Source organism: Notamacropus eugenii, chromosome 2 (genome assembly GCF_028372415.1).
Source record: "Notamacropus eugenii isolate mMacEug1 chromosome 2, mMacEug1.pri_v2, whole genome shotgun sequence".
In the NCBI taxonomy this organism is placed as follows: domain Eukaryota; kingdom Metazoa; phylum Chordata; class Mammalia; order Diprotodontia; family Macropodidae; genus Notamacropus; species Notamacropus eugenii.
The window spans coordinates 145,003,287-145,030,028 of record NC_092873.1 but is presented as its reverse complement, the minus strand read 5'-3'; the positions used below and the strand labels follow the sequence as shown (position 1 = coordinate 145,030,028).

Sequence of the window (26,742 nt, the reverse complement as noted above, 5' to 3'; positions counted from 1 at the left end):
AGGAGTTGCCTGGTATGTTGTTGTGCATTTGTTTCAGCTGTGTCTGACTCTTTGTGACCCCATTTGGGATTGTTTTGGCAAGGATAGTGGAGTGGGTCTGCCATTTCCTTTTCCAGATAATTTTTTATACGTGTGGAAATTGAGGCAAACAGAGTTAAGTGACTTGCCCAGGGTCACACAGCTGGTAAGTGTTCGAGGCCATACCTACCTGGTATAGTTCCCTATGCCCCATTCCACCCCATTCTTCATTCTGAGGGTTGTTCAAAGTGACCAGGATCAATCAGAGGGACTCATTTCTGTGCTTTCTTCTTTCTTCTTCACCTTCTTCTGGTGGTTGTTCAGTACAACTTCCTTGCTCCCATGGGGTAGACTCCTTCCTCTTTTTTTGTGCCTAAACTTGCCAGTTTGACCCTGGATGCCAGGATGCCTGGTGGCAGCTCTGGTTGAACTCTGCAATAGTTTGGTTTTTAGACTGTGTAACAGAAGAGTTTATGATATATAGGAAAGTTACTTAAATGACATATTAATTGTTTGGCTTGGTATATGGAAAAAAAGTGATGTACAAATTAAATACTTGGAGACATTCAGAGTAGTAAAAAACCACCTGTCTAAATTACGCTGTAGAGCACCCAGCTCAGTGATACATGCACTTAATAAATAGTTTTTGATGATAGTTTATGCACATTGGAAAATCAGGTAAAATTTTCCAGCATCAACATTTCTAAAGATGTATCAGATTTTGGCAAGTATGAAATAATGAGAAAGCTGGGTCATTACTCTATCCCCGTTCTCTTTCCTGCAGCAGAATAAATAGACTGTTGTAAATCACAGATGCTCTGAGCTGGAAGGGGCCTCAGGTCATCTAGTCCAAATCATATCAGAATGAGAATTCCTACTACAGTGTACTTACTGTCATACAGACTTTGCTTAAAGATCTCCAGTGACAGGCAACTCACTACCTCCAGAGGCAAACCATTCTGTTTTTGGACAGCTTTGTTAGAAAGATTTTCCTTACTTCAAGCCCAGATCTGCCTCTCTGCAGCTTCTCCCTATTCTTTCCAGTTGTGCCCTCTGCTACCAAACAAGTGGAATCCCTTTTCCACATGACAGTCCTTCAAATACTTGAAAACGACATGTCCTACCTTTCAGGGAGCCATGCCTCTGAAGGTGAGATTAAGAGAAACTATAGATTACATTATCAGAAGCTACGTTTTCAGACGTTAGAGTCACATAAGAAGTACAGGCAGGATATCAGAACATTAACAGACTAATATCATACCTTGATTACATAACATCTTAAAATGTCATATTCATGAAAAACCATCAAGTTTTGCCCATCATTGGTCTTGTTTACTTGCAATGGTGCCCAGGTTATTTCAGAATCTTGGAGGAGTAGAAAGAAGAAGAGAGAAGGATTAAAGTTAGGACCTCCATCGGTACTTGGAAAAGGAAGACAGGAGAGATGAAATCTTATAGTAGACACAAGGTTTAGGACCTGGAAGAAGCCATTAAGGACACAAATTCTTCCACTGCATTTCTAACCCTGGAATAATAGGTCTCCAACAACCAGATATGAACTAATTCCTGTTTTCTTTATAGGAATATAGATGAAATGAGATTGTGGACTACCTTCTCATCTTTCATCCCCTGAGAATGACAAAAATAGGTTCCTAAATCTAAAGCTGCAAAGGACTAGAGTCTAGTATAACATATATATATATACACACACACATACATACATATACATATATATACACACATACATATTACTGATATACATATATTACACATGAGGTAACTGAGGCTCAGAGGTTAAGTGACTTGCTCAAAGTGACAGAAGAATTAAGCACCAGAGCTAGTATATCGCCCTATGTCTCGACTCCAGACTTCATACTACTTTCATTACACCATATTACTTTTTAAATTTTTAGGATTGGCCTGATAAGTAGCATTTCAGGGCCCTTGAGCTAGGCCCTTAAAATGACTTCTCTTTTACTCAATATTCTTTAAATTATGGAGGAAACTAGTGATTCCATCATTAGAGATATAAAGCTTAATATGAAAGAATCTAGCACAACAGTGACTATTATTAATTCACACTCAAAAGTGACCCATCAAAAGAATGTTAATGACTGCTATCAGATCCTATCCTGTTTCTGTACCAGTGGGTGCCTAGCCTGGGAGTTATGGAAAGGGTAGAAGAAAGTTTAGAAAACATTTGGGTCCTGGGCACCTTTTTGGGGAAGAGAAAGAATCCAAAACAGGAGGTTGAGAATACCTGATTCTCTTTCCGTCATACCACATTGCCTCTCTATTGAGGGAATTCTTGAAGAACGTATGGGAAGAAGAAAAGGTAGCTTTCTCAAATGATATTTTATAGCAGACTTAATTTTTTCAAGCACATAATTGGTTGAAAAGTACAGAGATTTCAAGATATTACGGTGATTACATTTTGTTGACTACATCAACGTATTTAGGGAACTTGAACGAAATGCAACTTTAAAAGGCTGTACTGTAATTAAGTATCTCTCTCAAATATTTTAATGTCATAATGAAATGGTTTAAAAGATGAAATAACAGAGATTGTTTCATTACTCTCTCATCATTGATACAAAGCAAGGCATAAAACACGGTCCCTAAAGATACTCTAGTACCTTGCCTGAGTTCAAATCTGGCCTCAGATACTCACTAGCTGTATAACCCTGGGCAAGTCACTTAATCTTGCTTGCCTCAGTTTCCTTATCTGTAAAATGGGAAATGACTAGGTAATCTAGTATGTTTTCCAAGAAAATTCCATATAAGGTCACAGAGAGCTGAACACAATTGAAAAAACTCAACAACAGTCTCTCCATCCAGCTGCGTATGGGTAATAGGTATTCTTTACCCACCCAGTTTTTCTTGTCTGGTTCTGGTGCTCTATCTTCTGTGCCACCCAGCTGCCCAGATAGACTCTAGAACTTATCTATCAGTGCATATATCTTTTCCAAGCACTGTAGATAGATGATATTGGGTTCAGAATAAAACAGGAGGAAGAAAGTGGGCTGGGTTACATTTGGAAAATTGTACAATACTTTTAATGACACTAAGCTTCTTCCTGAAACAAAAATCCATTTTTCTGATACTAGTATATAGTGATGCTATGTATTGATGGATCATGTACTGCTACAATCTCTGAGGAATAAGAATTGCTAATCACTCAATAACTGATGAAATTACTACGAGGATATAGAGAGACAAGAAAAGAGAAAATATGCAGAGCCTTAGAGTGTATGCCATAGATAGTGTCACATAATGATCTAGAAAAGGAGACTGATGAGTCAGAAAGATAGGAGAAGGAAAAAGCAGTAACATGGAAACCCCAAAAGGAGATAGTATCTAGAAAGAGATGGTTAATAGCATCAAATGTTGCCAACGCGGTCAAGAATGATGAAGATTGAGAAGAGGCCAAATCTTTCATTTTATACATGGTAACATTTGTCCAGTAGTCGTAATTTCCTTAGTTCACATAGCTAGGTAGTTAGAACCAGGTCATTGGACTTTAAAGATCATGAGTTTCCATTTTTGCTTATTTTTTCATGTAATACTTAATTTTGGTTGTTAAAGTAAGAAACATTGAATTCTCTGGGGAATTCTAGTGTTCAACAGGACTTAGATTTCCTTATAATAAATACACTGATAGGGTCATATACCCAACATGAAATTACTGGATCGAAGAAAGTGATATAGTGTCTGGAAAAAGGGCAGAGAATCAGTAAGTGAGAATTGCTTTGCAAACAGTAGGTGCTCAGTACTTAGAAATGTATTTGATTAACTGACTCATTCCTAAGAGTTAGAAGTCATTAAATTTTGCTGCTTGTTTACTTTTTCAACCACAGGTCCTAAAGGAGGTTCCTGTTAACTTTCAGCCAACTTTTCCTTTTTTTGGCTATAGAGAGTAACTGTAGTATGGAGAAGGATTGGGAGAAAAAAATCCTTAAACTGGATTATTTCTATTTTATTCCATCCAAATCAATAAATACTGCTTCAGCAAGTTGTGGCTGAATGTTTAGAACAGTTTGATATAGAATACTTTTCATTTTTTAATCCATCCCTTGTTGAAGGAGGAATCTGAGGGATTATATTTAAAAAAATAATCTTTTCTTCTTAAAACTAGTGACCGTCACAGATTTATCCATTTTACAATGATCATCCATTAGTTTTATTTTGTTTTTGTACAGGACCTCTGACTTCATCAATGTAGGGAATTCCTGGGGCAGAATTTCCTTTACTAAACCAGGTTAGCACATTCTCTGGAACTGGGTCTTAGTTTAGTGATTTGCCCAGGATCACATAGCCAGAATTTGGTAGATATTGGACTTGAACTCAAGTCTTCTCCATTCAAAGGTCACATGTAAATTGAGAACTGAGAATAGTAAATGGAAAAACCTGGAGAAAAATTTCCTCACTTGACTAGTAAACTTCTTTGCCCATTTTTCAGTGAGTTCAGAAGTATGATGGAGTTTGTATTTTCTTACAATCTCCTATCGGCCACCTACTCATTCTCAAAATGAAATCATTCGACTGTGTTTGTGACACTGAAGTCTGTTGTCACGGGAATGAGTACAATGTCACAAGCAGCACTGTAGCAAATAGGAATAAAAATGAGCTGAGAGGCAAATCGTTGGGAGAAAATAAGTACAAGTTCAAAGTGTTGATGTCTTTTGTTTCCCACTCCCAAACCATCCTGGCATTAAATGTGAAAAAACCCCGAAACTCACTGCAACATTGGAGCCAACTTTAATTTCATAGTCGTGTTTTTTGTGTTTCACTAATGCTTCACTGGGTTGATTTTTAGTAGGGAGGAAGGGTACAAGGAAAGGGCATCTTTGGGAACAATCCCTTTTACTGAGTCTTATGGCCACAAGACATTAAGAGGAACAAATGGAGGAAATATTTCCTGTAATGTGACAAAGTGAAATATATGGACATTATTCACTTATCTGTGTATAACATTTCCCCGCAGTAGGATATAAGCTCCTTGAGGGCAAAAACTATTTTATTTTTGCCTAAGGATGTTAAACATTTAGCACGGTATTTGAATTGAACTGAACTGAGTTCAGTTGACTTAGAACAACTTTGTCTGGCACTAATAAACTCTCCTATTCTCTTCCATTCCTCAAATATCTCAGATAGTAGTTTAGCACTTTCATCTACCAGTTGCTTTGGTGCCTGGGGATGAAATTTGTCTAGAGTCTACATTCAACACAAGTGAGAATTCTTGACATTATGGGTGGTTTGGAATCTTTCCAGAAACAAGTAGCAATTTAGCAGCTGAATGGGCATGGGAGGTCGGAGAAGTGGAAGTTGGAAGATGTTAAAGAGAGGGATGATGGGGGAAGTGGGAGTGAAGTTAACTATGGGGTATCAAGTGGTTTGCTTCAGGTGGTAGTGACTTCACTGTCACAGGCTTTGGGTAGAAACTGGATCACCACTGGCGGTATATGTTGTTGAGGAGATTCCTTGTAAAGATAACAGAACTACGTGGTTGCAGAGTACCCTGCTGATTCTGAAATACTGTGATTCTGTGACTCTGTATCCATATACTACACATGTTAAATCCAGAGTCCCATTGCCTGAATAGCATTTAGTGCAAAGGTGTTCTTATAAAGCTGTACTTGCATGTTGTTGCATTGCAAAGAAAAGACATGATTTGTGATCATTTTTAGAGTTTAAAACACAGAGAGCCACCCCTCCTCACTTTATATGAAATAGTCACAAGCTTTGAAAGAATATAAATTAGTATGATTTTAGAAATGTTTTTCTGATTGCAGTGAAATGCATGTCTAATTTTCCCACCCTCCCCCACCCCAGATAGGATGTTCTTCTGTCAGCCTCTCAAGTTATTTATAATAGAGTTAGAAGTTTCCACTTGGACTTGAGGTTTCAAAGAAAAGCCCAACCTTTTTTTCCCCTTTTCATTGAACTGCATATCTTTTTTTGTTGTTGTTCAATGTGACTTTTCTTTTCTCTAATGTTACCTTTTCTGTCCAGGTTCTAGAGCTTTATTGTACATAACGGCAAGACATACATTATTTTTTCTCCCATCTTTATGGCAACAATGGTTGAAACAATAACGATCTTCAGAATTCTTACAGTAGCTTTTTGTGTCACTTGCTTGAACACCCAGCAATTGCTTGCTAAAAATTGTGCTGGGAAAGCAGATAGTTTTATATTGATGTCATATTATGGCAGAAATCCTATGTGAAGTAGCCAATATAAAGTGACTTGTATATTTATATTATATTAAAATATGGAAAGAGTAGCTGTTTTATTGGGAGAAAGCTGTGGTTTAGGTTTTCTTATTTTCCATTTGGATTATATTTAATGTTTTTTATTGAATGAAAAGGCTTGAATTTGGGAACAGAAATTTTCAGTCATTCCCCCCCCACTCTAAAGTATAGCCCCCTTTAATAACTAATACTTTTTCAGTGCTCTAGAAGAATGGGTGTTTTTTCAGTTTCATTGAAAGGTACGCTTTTACATTTATAACTCCATAAAATCGAACAACAAGGAATAGATATCTAGAATTAGTTTTGCCATAGGAATGAGGTCATGTTTTAGAATTTTAGTGAACCGCACATTAGAGCTGGAGATTTGTTTAAATTAGACTGGTAGAAAGCACAGAGCAGTGGAAAAATCCCTGGGCTTTGTATGAAGGAGGAGACTCTGGAGGACCAGCCCCAGAACTTTCTGCCAATAGATAGCTATGAAGATGATCAGCAAGTTCACTGTGAACTTCCCCAGCCTCTCATTAAAAGAGGAGCAGTGGGCTAGGTTATCTAGATGGTTGTTTCCAGCTTTAAACATCTGATATATATAATAATACATATATATTTATATAAATATACATTATACATATCATATAGAAACATCTAATATATAATATAAATCTATAGCTCTGATAACATCATATATATGATTTTTAGGATTATATAGGTAGGGGAAAATTTTGGAGGAAAAGAGCCTTTTGCATTAAGTTAGTCATATCAGAAGAACTTGATTTGGAATGATGGCAGTGGGAATGAGTAAGAAGGGTTGGATATGACAAACGTTAAGGAGGAAGTGACAGGAACAAATGACCAATTTGATGTGGGGAATAAGAAAGAGGAAAGAATCAAAAGATGATTTTGAAGTTTCAGACCTGGCAGAATGAGAATGAAGTTGCTTTTGGTAGAGAAGATACCAGGAGGAATTCATTGTTGGTAAAAAATGATTTCAATTTTAGGTAGATTTTGAGGTACTGGAAAGAGCTCTTTGAATAATAAGGATGAGTATGGTATAACTGATGATTTCATCAGTGTTGGGAACTTTCTGTATGGGAACTCATTCTACTAATTCAGATGCAATCTGTCTATGACTTAATAGATAAGAACTAAGGAATTACCGGATGCACATAGAATCACCCAGTTAGTAAATGTCAGAGAAGGACTTTGAGCTTGGATCCTTCTGAGATCAAGCTCAACAGATTATCCTCTATGAACTGAATATTAATTTGAAAAAAAGAGAAAGGGTTAGATGTCTATATGTATATTCTTGCACTGATTCCTTTTTTTTTTTTTTAAATTTCTCTTCTGTAGAACGAGGTTCTGCTCGAGACTTGATTACTAAAGATATTACTGACACTTCCATTGGAGCATATTGGACATCTGCTCCAGGGATGGTTCGTGGTTACAGAGTTACATGGAGATCCCTTTATGATGACATTGAAGTTGGAGAGAAGAATCTTCCTGGAGATGCAATTCATACTGTGATAGAAAATCTGCAACCAGAGACCAAATATAAAATTTCAATATTTGCCACCTACACCAGTGGGGAAGGGAATCCTTTGAATGGAGAGGCTACAACTGAATGTAGGTGACATTTTACATTATTAGTGTTTATCATCCTTTGGATTTGGATTAATGTATATTAATAGATATTTAAAAGTATGAATATGTGTAGTTGGTTCTCCAATATTGACTTCATATTGAAACTTAAGACTCAGGAAGCATAGAAAGGATTGTAGGATCATAGATTTGTGCTAAAAGGCACTTTAGAGGTCACTGGATCCAGCCTTCCCTCCCATTTTGTATATGACGAAACCAGTACATGTTTAAGGTAGAATTTTAAAATCAGGTCCAACTGACTCCAAGTCCAGTCTTCCACCAATAAGTACTGAGAGAAAGGATGAATATGAGAAAGGAGCAAAGAGTCAAAGAGCACTGCTCCATTACTTGCCAGGAAAGGAAAGCAAACTCAGAAAATCCTTTCTCCCTATCTACTTCTAGTCTAATTAAGGTCATATATAGTTATCTTCTTGTTAAAGTAGCTTGCTTTTCAAGATCCCTTAAATGTTGGAAGTAAACATTATACATTCTTTATTCCAAGCTCAATGCCATATCTTAGGGCCAGTGGAAATGTTGGGGAGGGAGAGGAAATGTTTTGAGGTAAAGAGGTCCAACCTTTCAATATCAGAAAGCTGCTTCCTCAATCCAGCCATATGACTCATTATCACCTATTTTTCTGAGACCTAGTATTCTTTCTAGAGCTGAGTTAGGGAGTACTGAATGGGATAACAATGTAGTGATTGATTATTAAGGAATTATCAAGAAAAATTAATTAGTAGACTCCAAAAAATACCTGATGGGTCATGTGACTCAAGCTAATTTCATTGTTTCTAGTCTGGGATTTCTGTGTCTCCCTTCTGTAAGGCTTTAGGGAAGGGGAATGGAGGAACTGTTGGTAAGAGGGCATGCATCTTTATGATGTTTTATTAAAAAGAAAAGACTGAATAGGTCAGGTCAGTGGCCATTATTTCAGCTCTATTGGAGAATTGAAGGGTGCAGTGACTGACATCACTGATTTTTCTCCCCTTTTAATTTGTTTACTTTCAGAGAAAAATCTCATGGGCTGAACCAAGAATTGAGTTAATGTGAATTAATATTCTCAGACAAAGAAATATGGTCTTGTCTTGTGTCAAACACAATCAGATTCCCTATAGTTCTATGTAATTTAGCAGAAAATTAAATTTTGCTGAAAAGTATATTGACATAGGTGGTTTCCATGGTAAAGTTAATATTATGTCTGAAATGTATTGGCTGTTGTTTAAGGATGTGTCTTTTGATTGGTTTTTGGAGGAAGTTCAGTTGATGCAAAAATAAATAATGTGTAGCAAATTAAGGTAACATGTAAGTGAACCTTCCAATTAATTTTTTTGATTATTAAAAGAATATCATTCCTAAGTTTAGAAAATTTTAAAAATGTAGGTATCTAAAGCTTGACAAACATTGCATTTGCCAAAAATCATGTTTTATATGATAGCTCCTTGAAGGTGTGAATCTTCTAATCTTCTTGTGAAGGGAATTCTTGAATAGGAATGTGTTAGTACCAAAACTCTGTGGGATGGCAGAAATCTTAAATTGCCTTCCATGTCTCTGAAGCTCAATCATAGTACTTTCTCCATAAACTCTTGTTGACTGATTGAGTTAGTTGTTCTTGAATTTAAAAGGCCTCCTCTGAACTGGGAGAAACCTGAGTAATATTGAGCTCCATTGTTGGTTGAGGATCAATTTCTTTAAAGGTTGAAGTTAGAGAACTAGTTGGAGGGGAATAGAGGTTAATTTGTTCCACTAGTTTTTTTTTTAGTTTTTTTAACTTTTGGTATGAAAGATAAGACAATTTGGAAAATATTGTTGAAAAGTTGTGATAGGTAAGGTCAGGGTGTCTAGGCCATTTATATTTGTAGCCCAGATGGGACTTACAAGGAATTTTACTTCAAAGGTATGAAAAGTTTCATGCCGTCTTCTTTGTTTCCAGTAAGGAACACTTTGTTGAGTGGTTTCAATATAGCTTTCAGCTAAACAGCTCTGGAAACATTGTAAGGTCCAGGAAGATGGTGGAATTCTTTTAGAATTCTGAATGGGAGGTATGGCCAAGATGCCAATAGACAGAGAACTAATGTATGTGCATTTGTATGTGTATGTATATGTGTATATATATGTGCATGTGGATGCTTATGTATGTGTGGATACACATATGTGTATACATAGGTTTGTTTTCCTTTTCTGAGATAGCTAGTTTAGAGGTATTGCTACCTGGAGGCATCCCATGGAGGGAGGAGATGTCAGTAACATGGGGTGGAAGGAAGAAGAGAGGGTAATACAGCAATTCATACACAACTTGTCTATGTTGTTCTTTTGTTTGTTCTTTGTTATCAAAGGGACCATGACATCATGGTGGTGATGCCATGACATGCACCATGCAACTTTTTTTGTGGTGATGAGCCAGCCTCGTTGCTTTTTCCAAAACCCTGAGGGTCAGTTAATAATTAGCACGAGATATACAGAAATTTGCTAGTTTCCTTCTGTTATTTTCTGTAGTTTATTATAAAAAAGGGGCATAACTAAGAAGCCTGCAAGATATCACAGTATGAAGCATGAAATTCAAAAATCTGGTTTAAACATATTTAGATTTTTAAGTATTTGCACAGCCTGGGAATCTTAATACTTGTGTCAGGGGAGTGGTAACAGATTTTTGGAGCGCTGATTTCTCTTCATAACAGCACCTAAAGATTTTTTTTTGTATGATCATATTACATTCTTCTGAACTTTGAACATCAGTGAAATTAGACTGGGCATCTTGTGTAAGAGGAAGAGATTTGATACTCAATCTGAAGAGGTTTGATTTTTTTTATGGAACTAAATACTACTTGTGTAAATGTAATAGTCAGAGCCCTTGGTATTTCAGTACATATTTATGTGGAAGAGTGAGTCATTATGGAATGGTAGACAATGTGCTAAATTTGGAATTAGGAGACCTGAGTTCAAATCTTTTCCTACTGCTTACTTCTCGTGTAAACTTAAGTGATTCATTTAACCATTCTGGGACTTATTGTCTTATTTGTAAAATGAAGGGGTTTTACTGATGACCTTTGAAGTTCTTTCAAGGACTAAATCTGGGGGTTTCCAACCCTGGGTCCACAGACTTCCAAAGGATCATTTATAGATTTCAGGAGGTCTTCAAACTTGCACGAGGAAAAAATACATCTTTATTTTCATTAACCTCTATCAGAAATCTGGCATTTTCTGCCATTGTGAATTAAAAAAACAACAATAAGAACTCCTCTACATTCTTCTGAGGAGGGATCTATAAATTTCACCAGACTGTCAAAGTGTTCTGACATGAAAAAGGTTAAGAACTCTTGCACAAAGTATGTGATCCTATGACTTAAGCCTTTCCCAGGACAGGCCCACGCACACCGCATCTTAATCCACATTTGTGGTAGTTGATAATAATCAGAATCTTGAGCCAGAAGTAACCTCAATGAATGTTGACATCACTTTTTTTTTTCAAGAGCCTAAGCAAGACATTATAACTTTTTTCTTTTTTAATGGGAAAACTTTTAGTTACTTTCTTTTCATTTAAATTGGTTCATCTTTATCCAATATTTTATAATAGTAGAAAATTGTGAGTTGGGTTATTCTGAATACATTTTAGATGAAGATATCTTAGATGTTTTGTGTGTATTTTAATTTATTTACTTCTCTTCACATTCATCATTAGTGGATGTAATAAGAGTACAACTTCACTGAACATCCAAGTTTAAGATTTTGTATTTGTTTTTGAAAAGGTTAATATTTTGTGGCAATTCATTCAGTTTTTTGACCCTCCATAATCCCTTTATGAAAAGTTTCTTAACCTAATGTCTGTGAACTTGTTTAAAAAAAAAAAACCTTTTGATAATGGTATATCCCATAACTAACTTATTTTGTAATTCTTTGTATTTCAATTTATGCATTTAAAACATTATTTAGGAAAGTTGTCTATGACATAAATAAAGTTAAGAGCTCCTGGTTATTGTAGTGGAAAGCCACTGAGCTATTCTTTTCATGGAGTCTCTTGGTATACTTATCTAGCTTATCACTGACAATTTTATTCTCCCTTCCCCCACTGCCCATAAGAGATCAGAACAGGAAACTGAAATTTTTCTTAGTATAGAGGTTTATACTTGTTATCAGGCCATTGTCAAATGTTACCAGAGCAAATTAAGAGAGGAGCTTACATCACTGGCTGAATACTTCTATACAAATCCACCTTTGGTTGATATTTTACTCAAGAATTCTCTATGTGGAGCAAAGATGAATGACCATGGTATTTTAAGTTATTTTGTTATTATTATGCTTGTCAAGTCCTATAATGTCTTTGGCATTGGGAGCTCCCAGCAGGGGAATTTCTCTTACCAATACGTATCTGCAACTTACAGTCTTTCAAAGTTGCCTGGGGACTCTGATATTAGATTGTGTCAGAGGTGGGAGATTTGAGTCCAATTCATTCTAACAGAGGCAAGCTAGCTATCCTTTATGTCATGCTGCCTCCCTTTCTCTTTTGCTCTTTCTCTCTATTTTCTTTTTCATCTCCTTCTTCCCCTCCCCCTTCTTCATCCCTTTCTTTTCCGCCTTCCCCCTTTCCTTATCTCCTTCATCCTTCTCTTTCTCATTCCCTCCCTTTTCCTTTCCCTTTCATTTTCTTTTTCCTCTTCCCCATCTTTCCATGTCCCCCTTCTCTTCCTTTCCTTTTCTTTCCCTTCCATTCATTTTCTCTTTTTTCTTCCTTTTCCTCCCTTCTTTTCCTTTCCCCTTTCCTCCTTTTTCTTTCCCTTCCCTTCCCTTCCTCCCCCTCTCCCTCTTTATGCCTCCCCTTCTCTCTTTCAAATAGTGAGGGGAAATTCTTAATCATTTCCCCTAGGAACTTAAGCATATTCCTATATAAAATGATATTAACCTTTTGAAGTATCTAATCCCTGAACAAATTAAATAAAAATGCTAACAGTACTGGCAGAATATAAGCACCACATTGACATAGTGAAGAACAGAAGTTATGTGATCTCAATTAGGAGTTTAATTATCCTTTCATTAAATAAAAATCACCCAAGTAAAGAGAAAGATTATTTTGCTGATGACGTATATTGTACCTTGAGCAAACACTTTCCACATGAAGGATTCCTATCAGGCTAAATTTTCACAAACCTAATTTTAAAACTATTGGGACATTATATAATGGCTTATCTCTTTATATCCCTCTTCTTTACATTTTTTTTGGAAGAGAACACAAGAAATTTCATTAACAACTTTCATTCTGGCTAAAGTAATTATGTGGGTCACTCTTGTACTACTTGCAATGGCCCCTGTCAAAATTCCCTTGCAGAACTAACAGCTGTAAAATTCTTCAAGGCCTTTGGTTTTAAGAGAAATTCTTTACAGATGGAAGTAGGATAAAATTTCTAAAAGCTTGTCCCAGGAAAAGGATGTTTTCTTTTCTGAATTCCCTAATATTCAACTAGGAAATCCCTAAGATTCAGACTTCTAGTTCTCAGGGGATGGGCAAGAAAGGTCTCTTAGGATCTTTTATTATTCTCAGTTTACAATAGATTACAATGCTGAACTATGAAACACCATGATCCTTGACATTCATATAAAGCTTTAAGATTTGGAAAACATTTTACAAAGAATGTGTCATTGGAGTCTTACAAGAACCCTGTGGGGTAATTACTAAGAAACTATTATTATTTTTATTGTCTCCATTTTATAGATGGGAACATTAAGGTCCAGAGAAGTCGCAACTTGCTAATAGTCAAACAGTTAGCAAATGTCAGGGTGTAGGATTTGAATTCAAGTCTTCTTAATTCTGGTCTACAACTTTATCTACTAGGCTTTCCTAAAGTACTTGAAAATCAAAGCACAGATCATTACTCTTTGCTCAAATGGTGTTTTATTACATTATAACACGTTTTATTTTTTTGTTGACATGTATTTTAATCTGGCTTTGCATCCCACAGTATCTCAAAGTGCTAGGACTCTGAGAGTTGATGATGAGACAGAAACAACAATGAGAGTCACTTGGCACCCAGCACCAGGGAAAGTTGTGAACTATCGTGTTGTATACCGGCCTCGTGGAGGAGGAAGACAGATGGTGGCCAAAGTGCCCCCCACAGTCACATCAACTGTTCTAAAACGACTGCAGCCTCAAACCACATATGACATCACAGTGCTTCCAATTTACAAGACAGGAGAAGGAAAGCAAAGGCAAGGATCAGGAACCACACGTATGTATAATTTTAAAGGTCCTTTTTAAGCTCTTAGAATTCTAGAACCCCAGAGTTGGAAGGGACATAAGAGACCTACTAATTTAACCCAGACCTGAATAAAAATCTCATGTAGACTGTATGCAGTAGGTGGTCATCCGTTACTTGAGAACCTAACTGTGTGCCGGGACCCCTTCCAATTTTGGATAACCAGTTGTTGGGGAGTTTTTCCTTATATCAACTCTTAAGTCTCCTTTTTTTTCAATTTCCATTGTGTTCTGGGTTCTGACTTCTGAAGTCAAGCACAAGTCTGTTTCCTCTACATGACAGCCTTCCAAATATGTGAAGACTACTAGTGTCCCCCCCCCATCCACCCTGTTTCTCTTCCAAAAAGTTTTCCTTCCTCCAGACTATCTACTGACAGTTGCTGGTTATTCTGCTCTGCATGCTAGTCATCTTATCTTTGTCTTTTCCAAATGGTCACATTCAATCTGACAGGACAAGGTTTAATACGACTGTTAGCGTGCTAGTCCTGGACACTCTGCCTCTCAGGAGGTAGCTCAAGAGTTTATTATCCCAGGTCTAGGCCCTGTCTGTACTGCTTTACATAGTTTGTTTGCCAATAGCAGGTACATAACACACATTTATTAAAATCAACTGAGTTGAGTTTAGTACTAGAACCATTGATAAAGGTTTAATATCCATGAGAAGACTTTGTATTTCACATAATTATTACTCTTCTTTTTTCGCTTTGTAGTATCAAAATTCAAATCACCCAGGAACCTCAAAACATCCGACTCAACCATGTCAAGCTTCCGAGTCACTTGGGAACCAGCTCCTGGGGAAGTAAAAGGCTACAAGGTCACTTTCCATCCTACAGGAGATGATCAGAGGCTTGGGGAATTAGTTGTTGGTCCCTATGACAATACTGTTGTTTTGGAGGAACTTAGGTATGAGATAGTTTTATTCTTTTTGTTGTTGTTGTTGTTGTTTCAAACAATTTATTGAAATCAGTGAAGCCTAAGTTGGAAAATATGTTCGGGGAAGGGATTTGTAAAAGCTGCTAGATAGTGGAGATGAAAACTACTTTCCTGAGGCAGGTTTTGGTTGCTGTGAACAACTCAAAGAGTGGTTTTGGAAATTGTCAAGCACAAGAGGCTTTCTGTAATTCTTTGTCACATTTTTACAGCTTAGTAGGAGTACTTCTTTCAGTAGCAATACCATGCTTTAAAATAAAAACAAAAGCTTCTAGTTTGAAGCATTTTGCCAAGAGTAGTCCCCACTCAGGGTGTTGTCATTATGTGGTAGAAAACCCTCTCCAAATGTGGAGATTATTATTCCCTCTGAAAATGTCCAGATGACTCATTCTGAAATCCCAAGTGTGAGTCTTCTTCCAATTTGAGACATAGTAGAAGCAAGACTTTGTGTTTTGTGCCAGTGGGGCAGAAGAGGGGAAGGGTGGGTTGATTAAAAGTCTTGCTCCAGGCTCTGCAATGGAAAATAAGGAAGTCTAAGAATGAATGGAGGGTGACCATTCATTATAATAAGGATAATAAACTACTGTGCTCTTGATGACTATATACTTGATTTGCTACTAGCTCATGCTGCCTCTCTTGGTGTAGGGGAGAGGAGTTGGCCTTTGAGACAGGAAGACCTGGGTTTAAGCCTTCCTTGTCTCTGACATTGACCATAGGCAAATTAGTTGATCTCTTAGTTCCCAGAGAACTCCCTAAGGCTATATAAGTTACAGAATTGTTACAGATCAGCATTGTTTGAGAGAGAGGTTCATAGATGTGGTCTACAATGAAAACAAACAACATACTTAATCTTAATATCCAGGACTCATTTATTTAATCAAGAATTCGTATTTAGAATATACAATAATTTGTACAATTTGTACAATAATTTGGAAATTGGAACAAATACTTCTCTCTAATTTTAAAGATCCATACAGAGCAAAAAAGCCATTCTTCTTGTCTTAAAGCATATTATTTAATAGCAGTTATTTAGTTCTGAGTCAGATTCTGCCTGTTGTATGCTCAGTCCAAAGGTAAATAAATACACCCCAGAGATTCTGTGCAGCTTTACTACTTGTGAACTGCCCATACCATGTAGCTCCCCTAAGAAGGGGATGGAGTTTGTGAGTGGGTGGTTACCTCTGGTATTCTTTGGGGTATATTTTCTGGCTGTCTTGTCCACCTACACCCTACACCTGAATTTTCAGGTCACTGCTCAGGGCCGTGATGTTAGATGATATTTGTCAATTTCCCATTGTATCATAAGACGCACAGTTGAATGCAATGGAGAATTTTCATCCTAAACTCCATATTTTCTCATGGTCCCAAACTCAAAGGGAACAATTTCTATGGCTCTTTTAATAATGTGGAAAAGAAAGAATAAAATTCTTTATTTGGATAGTTAAAAATAACTTTTTAGCTACCTTATATCTATATTTATATCTGTATCTGTATCTCTATATCCATTTTTAAAAAAATATTGCAGGGCAGGCACAACCTATAAAGTAAATGTTTTTGGAATGTTTGATGGAGGAGAAAGTTCACCACTGATTGGACAAGAAATGACAACTCTTTCAGACACAACTGTCATGCCAATTTTGTCTACAGGTAAGCAATCTGTGAGAATTTAAATTAATTTGGATGCTTTAAATTTAGGTAGTTTGCCTAATTGTTTTATGGAAAAAACTTCTAAAATAACGTTTAAAACTAAATGTTGACATTTTTAACTAAAAAGCTGAAACAACTAAAGATGTTTTAATGTAAATCTTGACATTTTCACCTAAAGGTTTAAAGCACTGCAGGTTTATTTGTATACTATATAAATTTATAACTACATATTTGTACCAGTCCAGATGAGTAGTCCTGTTCAAAAATGACATGACTTTATGTGCTTTGAAGGTCTTTAAACACTATATAAATATTACCTATTATCATGTAGGTAGAGTACTTTGCAAACTCCAAGGCGCTATATAAATGTTAGCTAGTACTCTTGTTATTATCAGAGATCTAACTGGCATTCACACTTGAAATCTACAAGTCCTTTTTTGTCACTTAGATGATGTAGTATTCCACCACTTAATACATCATTATCTAGTCATGAGATTTTTGTTAAATTAATACAGTTAAAGCAAATACACTATTTCCCCCCTCTAGTATCTGAAATATGCTTTTGTTAAAGAAGATGTATGGAAAATGTCAATATATGAGATTTAGTTTTACAAGATAGTAATAGCTACTAGATTTTATTTAGTAGTGGAGAGAGGAAAAAAAATTAAATGCATTTTAAATGCAGGCTCTCAGGATCTGGAGAGATATAATTAATGGGTTTGCCACCCTGAAACAGAGTCCTTAGCAAGATTGGACTAGTTAAGAAGATGGAAAGTGAGAGTTTTTTCAGTTGTAGAGCTGTGAAGAAATCTTTGATTTTTTTTTTTTTGCTATTATCACATTCATACCATCAGTATTATACATGAAGCAATGAAACATCACTTAGTGAATGGAGGGTAGACCTTGAAGAGAGAGATCTCTGGATTCAAATCCTTCTTTTTTGACCCATAGTAGCTTTGTGACATTTAACCTCTCAGTGATCTCAGCAATTTTCATAGGTTGTAAAGATAAGTTGTCAATCTGCATTACTGGAGGTAGTTTTTACACTGAAAGCTCCTTATACCACTGAAATAACAGAACCAGATTTCCTCTTCCTCCTCCTTCATCACCTAAAGCTTATATAAAACTAGTTTTAACTTCTTTAGGACAAAATTAAATTTAAACAGTTTCCCAGCTCTTTGTGTCATGTTGACAAAGATTAGATTTGTACTTTCTATATGTAAAAGGATCATGATTTTTAACCATTAGATACTTGTAATAATTAATTACTCAAGATCCTTCAATACTGGATTGTTTATGTGGAATGTTAATGAAATCACAATATCTTTTAAGTATGATGAATGTGATGTTTTTTAAATGAAATTTCTTCCATACAAAGATTAGAAGTTATAAGGGCAAGAAGCCAGAAAATAAACAACTGGTAACACAACTTCTAGAACAATAGAAGGCAGCTTTTAGATGATTTCAAGCTTGATTTAAAAATTCAGTCTGTTTTATAGAAATGTTCTATTATTTAACTTATGATGATGATATTAACCGACTCATATTTTTGTTCCCTAGCTTGTGAACTGAGGAGATCTGAAATGATTTCTCTTTCCTTAGCATCCCAGCCTTGTATAAATGTTTGTACTTGTGTTTCTACATCTCCTCACTTGTGTGTTTGTTTGCATACCTCCTCCTAAATTATGTTCCTTCTCCTTCATTTTTTTTAAATGTGCACACTCCTCTGCCATCTGTATTTATCTAATTGCATTACAAAGTAAAGACAACTGTTTACAAAAATGGTAACTATGACATGTCTGCATGGTAAATAAGATGAAATATTGGCATAGGACATTAATTGGGCATTTCTAACCAAATGTATTTGCATTGAAGTAATCTTGTATTGGATGCCAATAGTTACCTCTCATATTTGGTGTAGTAAATTTTTTAAAAAAAGGTTTTGGTCTGCAGCAGCAATTTCCAGCCCATGCATTTTCATCAGCTCATCCCATACTCTTTAACAGTTTTGTGGGGATAGGATTGCTACCAGAAGTCAGATATTATTCCAGAGAAACATACTTCTAATGCTTTAGGTCATATTTGAAATTTTAACTAAAATTTCTAATTCCTGATAGTGAGATACTTTTGAAATAAGCCTACTTTCTTTCAGACTTGTGAGCCTTTGCTCATTTATTTTGCACATTTGATTAGAAGACTAATTTCTGTGACAGGCTAAAGTAAGGAAAAAAGAAAGGAAAGATGCCTAATTGAGAGTAGATGATACAAGGCATATCCATTGAAGTAACCATTGAATGAATGATCACTTCTTATTGATACAAGCTGAAGTTCATGAATGGGATGATGATGTGTGTTTCATGGATATATTTCCAGTGATGTCCTAATATCCAGTAATGCTATAATGGTTGAGACAGGGAGGCCAAGCATCCAAGTGTTAGCAGAGGGAGGAGAAATAGAAATAAAGGAAACCTAAATATCACCTAATGTTTTTCATACTCATGTGTGCCTTTTGGTTATTGCTGCATCAGGCATGGAGTGTTTCACCAGAGCAGAAGCTGACATCGTGCTCCTGGTCGATGGTTCTTGGAGTATTGGTCGGGCTAATTTTAAAACCGTCAGGAGTTTCATTTCACGTATTGTTGAAGTCTTCGAGATTGGCCCCAAAAGAGTACAAATTGGTAGGCCTTGCTAATAATGAAGAGTTTTAGACACTTGTTTTTATGCTTCTCTCAGTAAACTAATGATAACTGTGTTATTTAAGCCCTTGCTCAGTACAGTGGGGACCCCAGAACAGAGTGGCAGCTGAATGCTCATAAAGACAGGAAAAGCCTGTTGGAAGCGGTTGCTAACCTCCCATACAAAGGAGGCAACACACTAACAGGTAAATTCTGACTTTTAAGTTTTTTAAGCCTTGGTTTTTTAAAAAAATCATTATTAAAATTTAAAGATCATCAAGTAATCATTATATGTATCTTTTTAAAATCACATCAGGCATGGCTTTGAATTTTATTCGGCAAAACAACTTCAGGCCCCAGGCTGGCATGAGACCTCGAGCTCGCAAGATTGGTGTTCTCATCACTGATGGAAAGTCACAGGATGATGTAGAAGCACCTTCCAAGAAACTGAAGGATGAAGGAGTGGAACTCTTTGCTATTGGTGAGTACCACAAAGAAAGGCAGCAATCCAATGGCAATGCTTTTAAGGTTTCAAGGGTCTGTGATTTTGTGAGCATGGTTAATCCATCCACTGACACAAAGAAACCCTTTTATGTCTGACTAGAATTTAGGAGTGGGGGAACCTGCTGAATCAGTCCGAGGGCCCCACTTGAGGACCTAGAGGACCACATATGACCTTGAAGCTGCAGGTTCCCCATCCCTGGACTAGACGATTGTTGCAGGTTACTGTAGTCAAGAACATTAATGACTTGGTCATTATTTTCTAGTGAGGAACTTCTCTGAACTTAGCTAGGTTGGCTCATCTTGGGCTTGTAATTGACATCTTTATAACTTGGTAGGACCTGACAGAGACAGTGTCCTACTGGCATAGCCTTCATGCCCCATTGAAGTACTGGGGGAAGGGGAGAAGGGAAAGGAAAAAGCATTTATACATGGTGCTTAGAATGTGCCAGGAGATAAGCTAAGTGCTTTACAAATATTATTTCAGTTGTTCCTCACAACAATTGGGTGAGGTAGGTGGTGTTCTTTCCACTTCACCACTGAGGAAACTGAGAAAAATAGAGGTTAAGTGACTTGTTTAGGGCCATATAACTAGTATGTGTCTGAGGCCAGATTCAATCATATCTTCCCGACTCCAGGCCCAGCACACTGTGTCACAGAACTGCCTCTTCTCATTGGAGTAGACCTTTATGGAAGAAATATATATATATATGTATCATGTTATACATATAATATAAATGGAAATATCAGGATTTTCTGACTTAGTAAAAAACATTTGGTAGCATTTAGCATCATCTCGTGTGTTAGTCTCCCCTGGTAGGACAGAAGTTCCTTGACTGACATTCTATTCTATTGGACCTTTTTTTTTTTGTATCTCCAGTGTTCATCTTACTGAGTGACTGACATACAGTAAGCACTTAATACATGCTGGTTGACTGGTCTCCGTAAGAGAGGAGACATGATTTTAGAGCTTTGAACACACAATCAGCTTTGTTCATTGGCCAATTTGAACTTCTCAGTTTGTCTAATTTACCTTCTAATGAAACAGAACACTTATCAGGTCATTAAAGAGGAAAACAGTATCAGGGGTATTAGACATTTGCTGTCACCAACACTTAGGAAATTTCCTGTTAAGTTCCCTTCCTCGTAGTCAAGTCACCACTATGATTTCTGGAAAGGGCAAAACCCCAAGTCAGTTAATTACCTTATGGCTCAGTTTACCAGACCCAAACAACAAATCCTTGGTCATTAACCCCCATCCCCAAAGTGCGTGGTCTTTCCCATTAAAATGTAAGCGCCTTGAGGGCAAGGACTATTTCACATTTTGTAATTGTATCTGCAGTGCTTAGGACAGTTCCTGGTGCATAGGAAGCACTTGCTAAATGTTTTTCAATGAATTTTTTCATCATTCAGTTCATTCATTTATTTACTGACTTTGGTTAGTTATAGGTTTACCCAGCCAATGAGACATTAATTTTTGTTCTTTGAAGCACTCTTTCAATCTCTTCTGAGATCTCATTATATTATAGCTGTTAATCTTTCTTTTTTAGGGAAAATCACATATATATTATATATCTGTCTTATCATGTGGTGGAAAATTGAAATATTGCTTCTATTAAATTACTTGTTAAATTTTATTAAAAGTTTTTTCTGATCCATGTTGCTAATTTGTAATTTTTTTTAAAATAAAGGTATTAAAAATGCTGATGAGACTGAGTTAAAGATGATTGCAACTGATCCAGATGATACTCATGCATACAACGTGGCTGATTTTGACTCACTTTCTAGGATTGTGGATGAACTCACGGTTAACTTGTGCAATAGCGTCAAAGGTCCAGGTATGCTGTTACTCTAACTACCACCTTATTCATCATTTTGTCAACTTTCAGTGTTCCTTTCTTTGGCTTCATTGAGGCTAATTTCAGTTAAAATTTGTCTCCCTGCCTGTCTTTCCTCAAAATTTCTGTGGATTCCTTTAATATCTAGTGAGGGATTCTTTTTCTTTCAGAATTCTTGTTCACTGGCAGTTGGCATTTTAAAGAGATAAAAGTGAGAAAGTCTCAAATTTGGATCCTTTATTATCCTCCCAAGATGAATGGTTTTGAATATGAAAATGGAAGATTTGGATTAGGGCTATTTTGTGGCTTATTGATTTTACATCAACCATAAATTGTTTTTGAAGTTGATTTTCTAGATTGTTCTTCAGTTGAAACAAATACTAACCCTGAATGAGTCTTAAGAAATTACTTGGCCCAACTGCTTTCTCCCTCCCTCTCCCCACCTTTTACAGATAAGAAAATTGAAGCTAAATGTTGGATGTCATTGATGAAGCAGTATTTGGGTAGGAGGGTGGTATAAAGCAGCCAACCTTTACAAGTCTCTATGAACTTATCCAGACTGGTCCTTGCACAATATAATGTAGTTAATTGTCAGGACTATACCTGGAGTCTTTCTAGCTTGGAAGAACCTGACAGGGCTTGTGCCTTACTAGCCTAGCCTTTGAGAATGCAGGATGACCACTCTTTCATTCTGGAGCATCAGAATCGGACTTTAGTGGAGTCAATTAGTGAAGGACCAAATACGATGATTATTTTGGAGCTTAGAATAATTCCTTTTAGAGTTATCATAGATTACCCTTTATGTGTTTATATTAGTCACGTGAAAATTGGAATGAGAGCCCAAGGATACCAGTGGACATGATTTAGGTATTTTGGGTTTCAGGAGTATATTTATATGAATTTTTGTCCTCTGAGTTTCTTTTCTTTTCTTTTTTCCTTTTCTGAGTTTTTGACCAATCCTTTGCAGATTTTCTTTTGGGATTTGGCCAACAAATTGTATTTTTCTCTGGAGAAAAAGGCCACCTGTATAGCTAGCATTTGGAGGTTTCCAGCTCTTAATATTAGTTTATAAAGTTGTAGCTTTATTCTACTGGAGAGAGCTTAGAATAGATGAAAACATCTTTTATCTATTTTCCTTTCTGTTTTTATCAACCATATAATCGTTGCATTCATGCCAGTTTCCCAGACCATAAAACTGCTTGATAATTTTGTAGACTTGATTATAATCCAAGTATGATAAAGGTTGAAAGAATACAAATGGGAATTTTTTTACACAGTTTTGACTTGCAAACAACTCAAAGGAGAATGGTTGGGTTGGATTTACTTTGGATTTACTAGATTAAGGTCTTTATTTTTAAGCTTTAACTTAGTCATTTTTTTCATCTTTACCATCTTGTTAATGGTATTTAAAAGATAGATTTCATGTTACAGACAAGGACTGGTCCTACTTATTCTTTTATAAAACAGCTGACTTGCATTTAGGTGACAGCTACTTTCAGCAGTATCACCCAGTTTAGGTTCATCCTGTCTAACTCTTGGCATAAAAATATTGTTACAAATCTATAGAGACATAATCAGAAGACTTTACTTACAAAAGTTCAAATTAAATAATAAACCATTGAATAAAAGGAATGCTTTTAGAAAAAAATGTCACTAATTGACTCCTCCTAGTTTTTTATTTTTATATTGAGAGCTACTTAATATATAAATGGGGTTGTTTAGAATTTTTATGATAATAAAAGCTTATATTTATTTAGTGCTTAGGGTTGAAATGCTTTGCATTACATTATCTCATTTGATCCTTATGAGGTGTGTGGAGTGTGACATTATTGGAGGTAATATGTGGGTAAGGAAACTCAGGCCCAGAGAGGTTCAGGGACTTACCCATGGTTTCACAGTAAATAAGGGGCAGTTTAAGGATGTGAACTTCTGAACATGGTCTTCTGAATTTGAGTCTAGTGCTTTTCCCATTCTGTCACATTGCCAGGTGATTATTAGGACTTTTCATTCTAATTTTAATTTTTGCCATGTTGATTAATTGATGAACCTTTTATATATTTTGTTTCCCTTGCATAGGTGACTTGGAAGCACCTTCCAATCTAGTTATATCTGAGCGAACCCATCGTTCCTTTAGAGTGAGTTGGACACCCCCATCAGACAGTATAGACAGATACAAGGTGGAATACTATCCAGTTTCTGGAGGGAAACGCCAAGAAGTGAGTCTGCCTCTTTTCCCCTTGCTGTCCCTTTCTCCTTTCACAAGTCCCAGTAGAGGCTTTTTGTAGAATGTCAAATGAGGAGTCAGCATTTATAGTGAGAGGCTGAGACCAAATCAAGAGTAGTTCTGGGCTCACTTCTGTTACAGGCACACGGTGTGCCTGTGCTACTTGAGTCTGCACAATTATCTTCTTCCTCTTGGTTGTCATTAAAGTTGAAAAAATACTCTGATTCCTATGGTTCTTAAAGACTGTGGAATGGTAGTGGAATGACATTATTTTTCTCACTAGATGACATTTATTCTTGCCGTTACTATCTGTTTCCTTGCTGACCTAATATTTTCTGAAAGAACAAAAATTCTTCAAAATAAATTCTAAGCCTATATGGTAGGGACGATTAGCAGAATTCTAGCTCAATTTGATAAATCTCTCCTGTCCACTCCCCTAGCTGTGCTCCAGGCTGAAATTCTAGAGGAAAGGAAGAAATGGGGAATATGCCATTGGTAACTTTTACCTTTATTTTGCTATTTCCACCTAGTTTTATGTGAGCCGCCTGGAAACTAGTACGGTGATTAAGGATCTAAAGCCTGAAACAGAGTATGTTGTTAATGTGTATTCAGTGGTGGAAGATGAAAATAGTGAACCTCTGAAGGGCACTGAAACAACCTGTAAGTGTTCATATAATTTTACTGCTCTGTGCTCACTGTGCCACATCTGCATTTTGTGGGTGTCTGATCTCTCTAGAAAAATCTTTGTTCTTTTTTTCTCTTTCCTCTCCCTACACCTGCCACATCCCTCTCTAGTCTCTTGGTAACTCCATATTTTGCCCAATTAGCAAGATTTCTAATGCTCTCACCAACTTCTTCTCTCCAGAGAGTTATTTCATCAGCCCCAGAAAGCTTTTAGGTGGGGCGACACAAGGTCGTATATAGAGAGGGTGAGATAGAGCTGGGAATAGGATTCAGATCTCTACTTTCAGTTCACTTTTCTTTCTGTAACACTATGCTGTTTTTATTGTAATTATGTGCAGTCATGTGAAACATATTTCCATGGTAGCCATATTGTGAAAGAAAATGCAGACAAACTTACCTTCCCCAAGAAAAATAAAGTAAAGAAAAAATATGCTTCAATCTGCATTCAAACTCCATCAGTTTTTTTCTCTGGAGATGGATAGTATTTTTCATCATAAATCCTTCAATATTGTCTTGGATCATTGAATTGCTGAGAATATCTAAGTCATTCACAGTTGATCAGAATACAGTATGCTATTGCTCTGCTCATTTCAGTTTGTGTCAGTTCATGTAAGTGTTTCTGAGGGCATCCTGCTCATCCTTTCTGATAGCATAATATTATTCTATCACAATAATATACAACTAGTTCAGCCATTCCCCCATTGATGGATATCTCGATTTTGACAAAATTTCATCTTCATTAGTCTACAAATCGTGACTCATGTAGATATATAGAGAAAAGAAATAGATTGAGAAACGAAAGTTAAAATAAGAGGAGAATGAAAGCAACTTGCTTGATGAATGATTTTATGTTTTGGTAGTGCCAGTCCCTGTTGTTTCCCTGAATATTTTTGATGTTGGACCAACTAACATGCGAGTGCAATGGCAATCAGTTGGTGGAGCTACTGGTTACTTGTTATCCTATGTACCTCTCAATGCCACAGTGCCCACAAGTCCCAAAGAGGTAGGGGATGTTGTTTTCTTGATAAAAAAAACTATTATAGTTTAAAATATATGATCCTTTGAATTTGTTGTCCATATCATAATTTTAAAAATGTTGGCATGTGTTGTGAAACAGCCTTTTAAATTAAATTATGATAGACTCAATTACATCGATCAGGTGGTTATAAATGAAGGTGGTATGAATTTCAGAGTTAAATTAACCAATTTTTATTTGGATACTACTTTTAACTTTGTGCTTAGACTCCAGATTGTACATTCTCTATATCCATATGCATGTAACATCTGCACCTGTGTCCATTTCCATATCTGCATCAGTATCTGCACCTGTTTATCTGTATTTGTATTTATACTTATGTTTGTATCAATATAGATGCGTGTTGGACCATCAGTGACAGATACACAGCTGGTTGACCTTTTCCCCAATACTGAGTATGCTGTAACTGTCCAGGCAGCATTGTATGATCTCACCAGTGATCCAGCCACTGCCCGGGAAGTAACTTGTAGGTGTTTACTGTTTTTTCCTCCTTCTTCTTGAAAATCACTATTTAATAATTTCAGTGATGTTGAAAGTTTCAGGTTTTGTTTGATGATTCTGTTATGTATTCATTCTATCAAAGCATACTGTCACCACCATGCGTCCAGTCTCACAGTTTCATGATGTTGATTTTCCTTGACTCCTCAGTCTCTGTTGTACCACTTAGTCAATTAGTTGACAAAATGTAGATGTTTCTGTCTTCTTAGTATCTCATCGAAATCCTCTTTACTCACAAAGGTAACACCTCATCACCTTCAGTTCCTTATCACCTATTACCTAGATTATTGTAGTAGTCTCCTAAATGGTCTCCCAGCCTTAATTCTCTCTCTGCTTTAATCCATCCTCCAAATTAATGCCAAAGTAATTTTCCTTAGACATAAATCTGATCATGTGACTTCTCTACTCAATAAACTTGAGTGACTTCCTATTGCTTCTAGAACCAAATACAAACTCTGTTGTTTAGCTTTTAACTCAACTATTAAGCAAGAGTAAACTTGGGATAAATGGGATGTTCTGTGTGTACATAGCCTCAACAAGGGTAACATTAGGTTGAACAGTTAT

General features: G+C 36.3%; 1 protein-coding gene across 3 annotated transcripts in view; it reads left to right on the top strand.

The window, feature by feature from the left end:
- COL12A1 (collagen type XII alpha 1 chain) overlaps window positions 1–26,742 on the top strand; it is a 135,370-nt gene that overhangs the window by 41,049 nt on the left and 67,579 nt on the right. For 2 of the 3 annotated variants that reach the window (XM_072642623.1, XM_072642624.1), the window contains exons 14-25: window positions 7,617–7,889; window positions 13,853–14,119; window positions 14,856–15,048; window positions 16,601–16,722; window positions 19,251–19,400; window positions 19,484–19,603; window positions 19,714–19,878; window positions 21,590–21,736; window positions 23,813–23,952; window positions 24,491–24,620; window positions 25,505–25,647; window positions 26,017–26,146. In XM_072642623.1, coding sequence (XP_072498724.1) covers window positions 7,617–7,889; window positions 13,853–14,119; window positions 14,856–15,048; window positions 16,601–16,722; window positions 19,251–19,400; window positions 19,484–19,603; window positions 19,714–19,878; window positions 21,590–21,736; window positions 23,813–23,952; window positions 24,491–24,620; window positions 25,505–25,647; window positions 26,017–26,146 — 1,980 coding nt within the window. The remainder of the gene's footprint in view (window positions 1–7,616; window positions 7,890–13,852; window positions 14,120–14,855; window positions 15,049–16,600; window positions 16,723–19,250; window positions 19,401–19,483; window positions 19,604–19,713; window positions 19,879–21,589; window positions 21,737–23,812; window positions 23,953–24,490; window positions 24,621–25,504; window positions 25,648–26,016; window positions 26,147–26,742) is intronic. The other variant, XM_072642625.1, reaches the window with a different exon arrangement.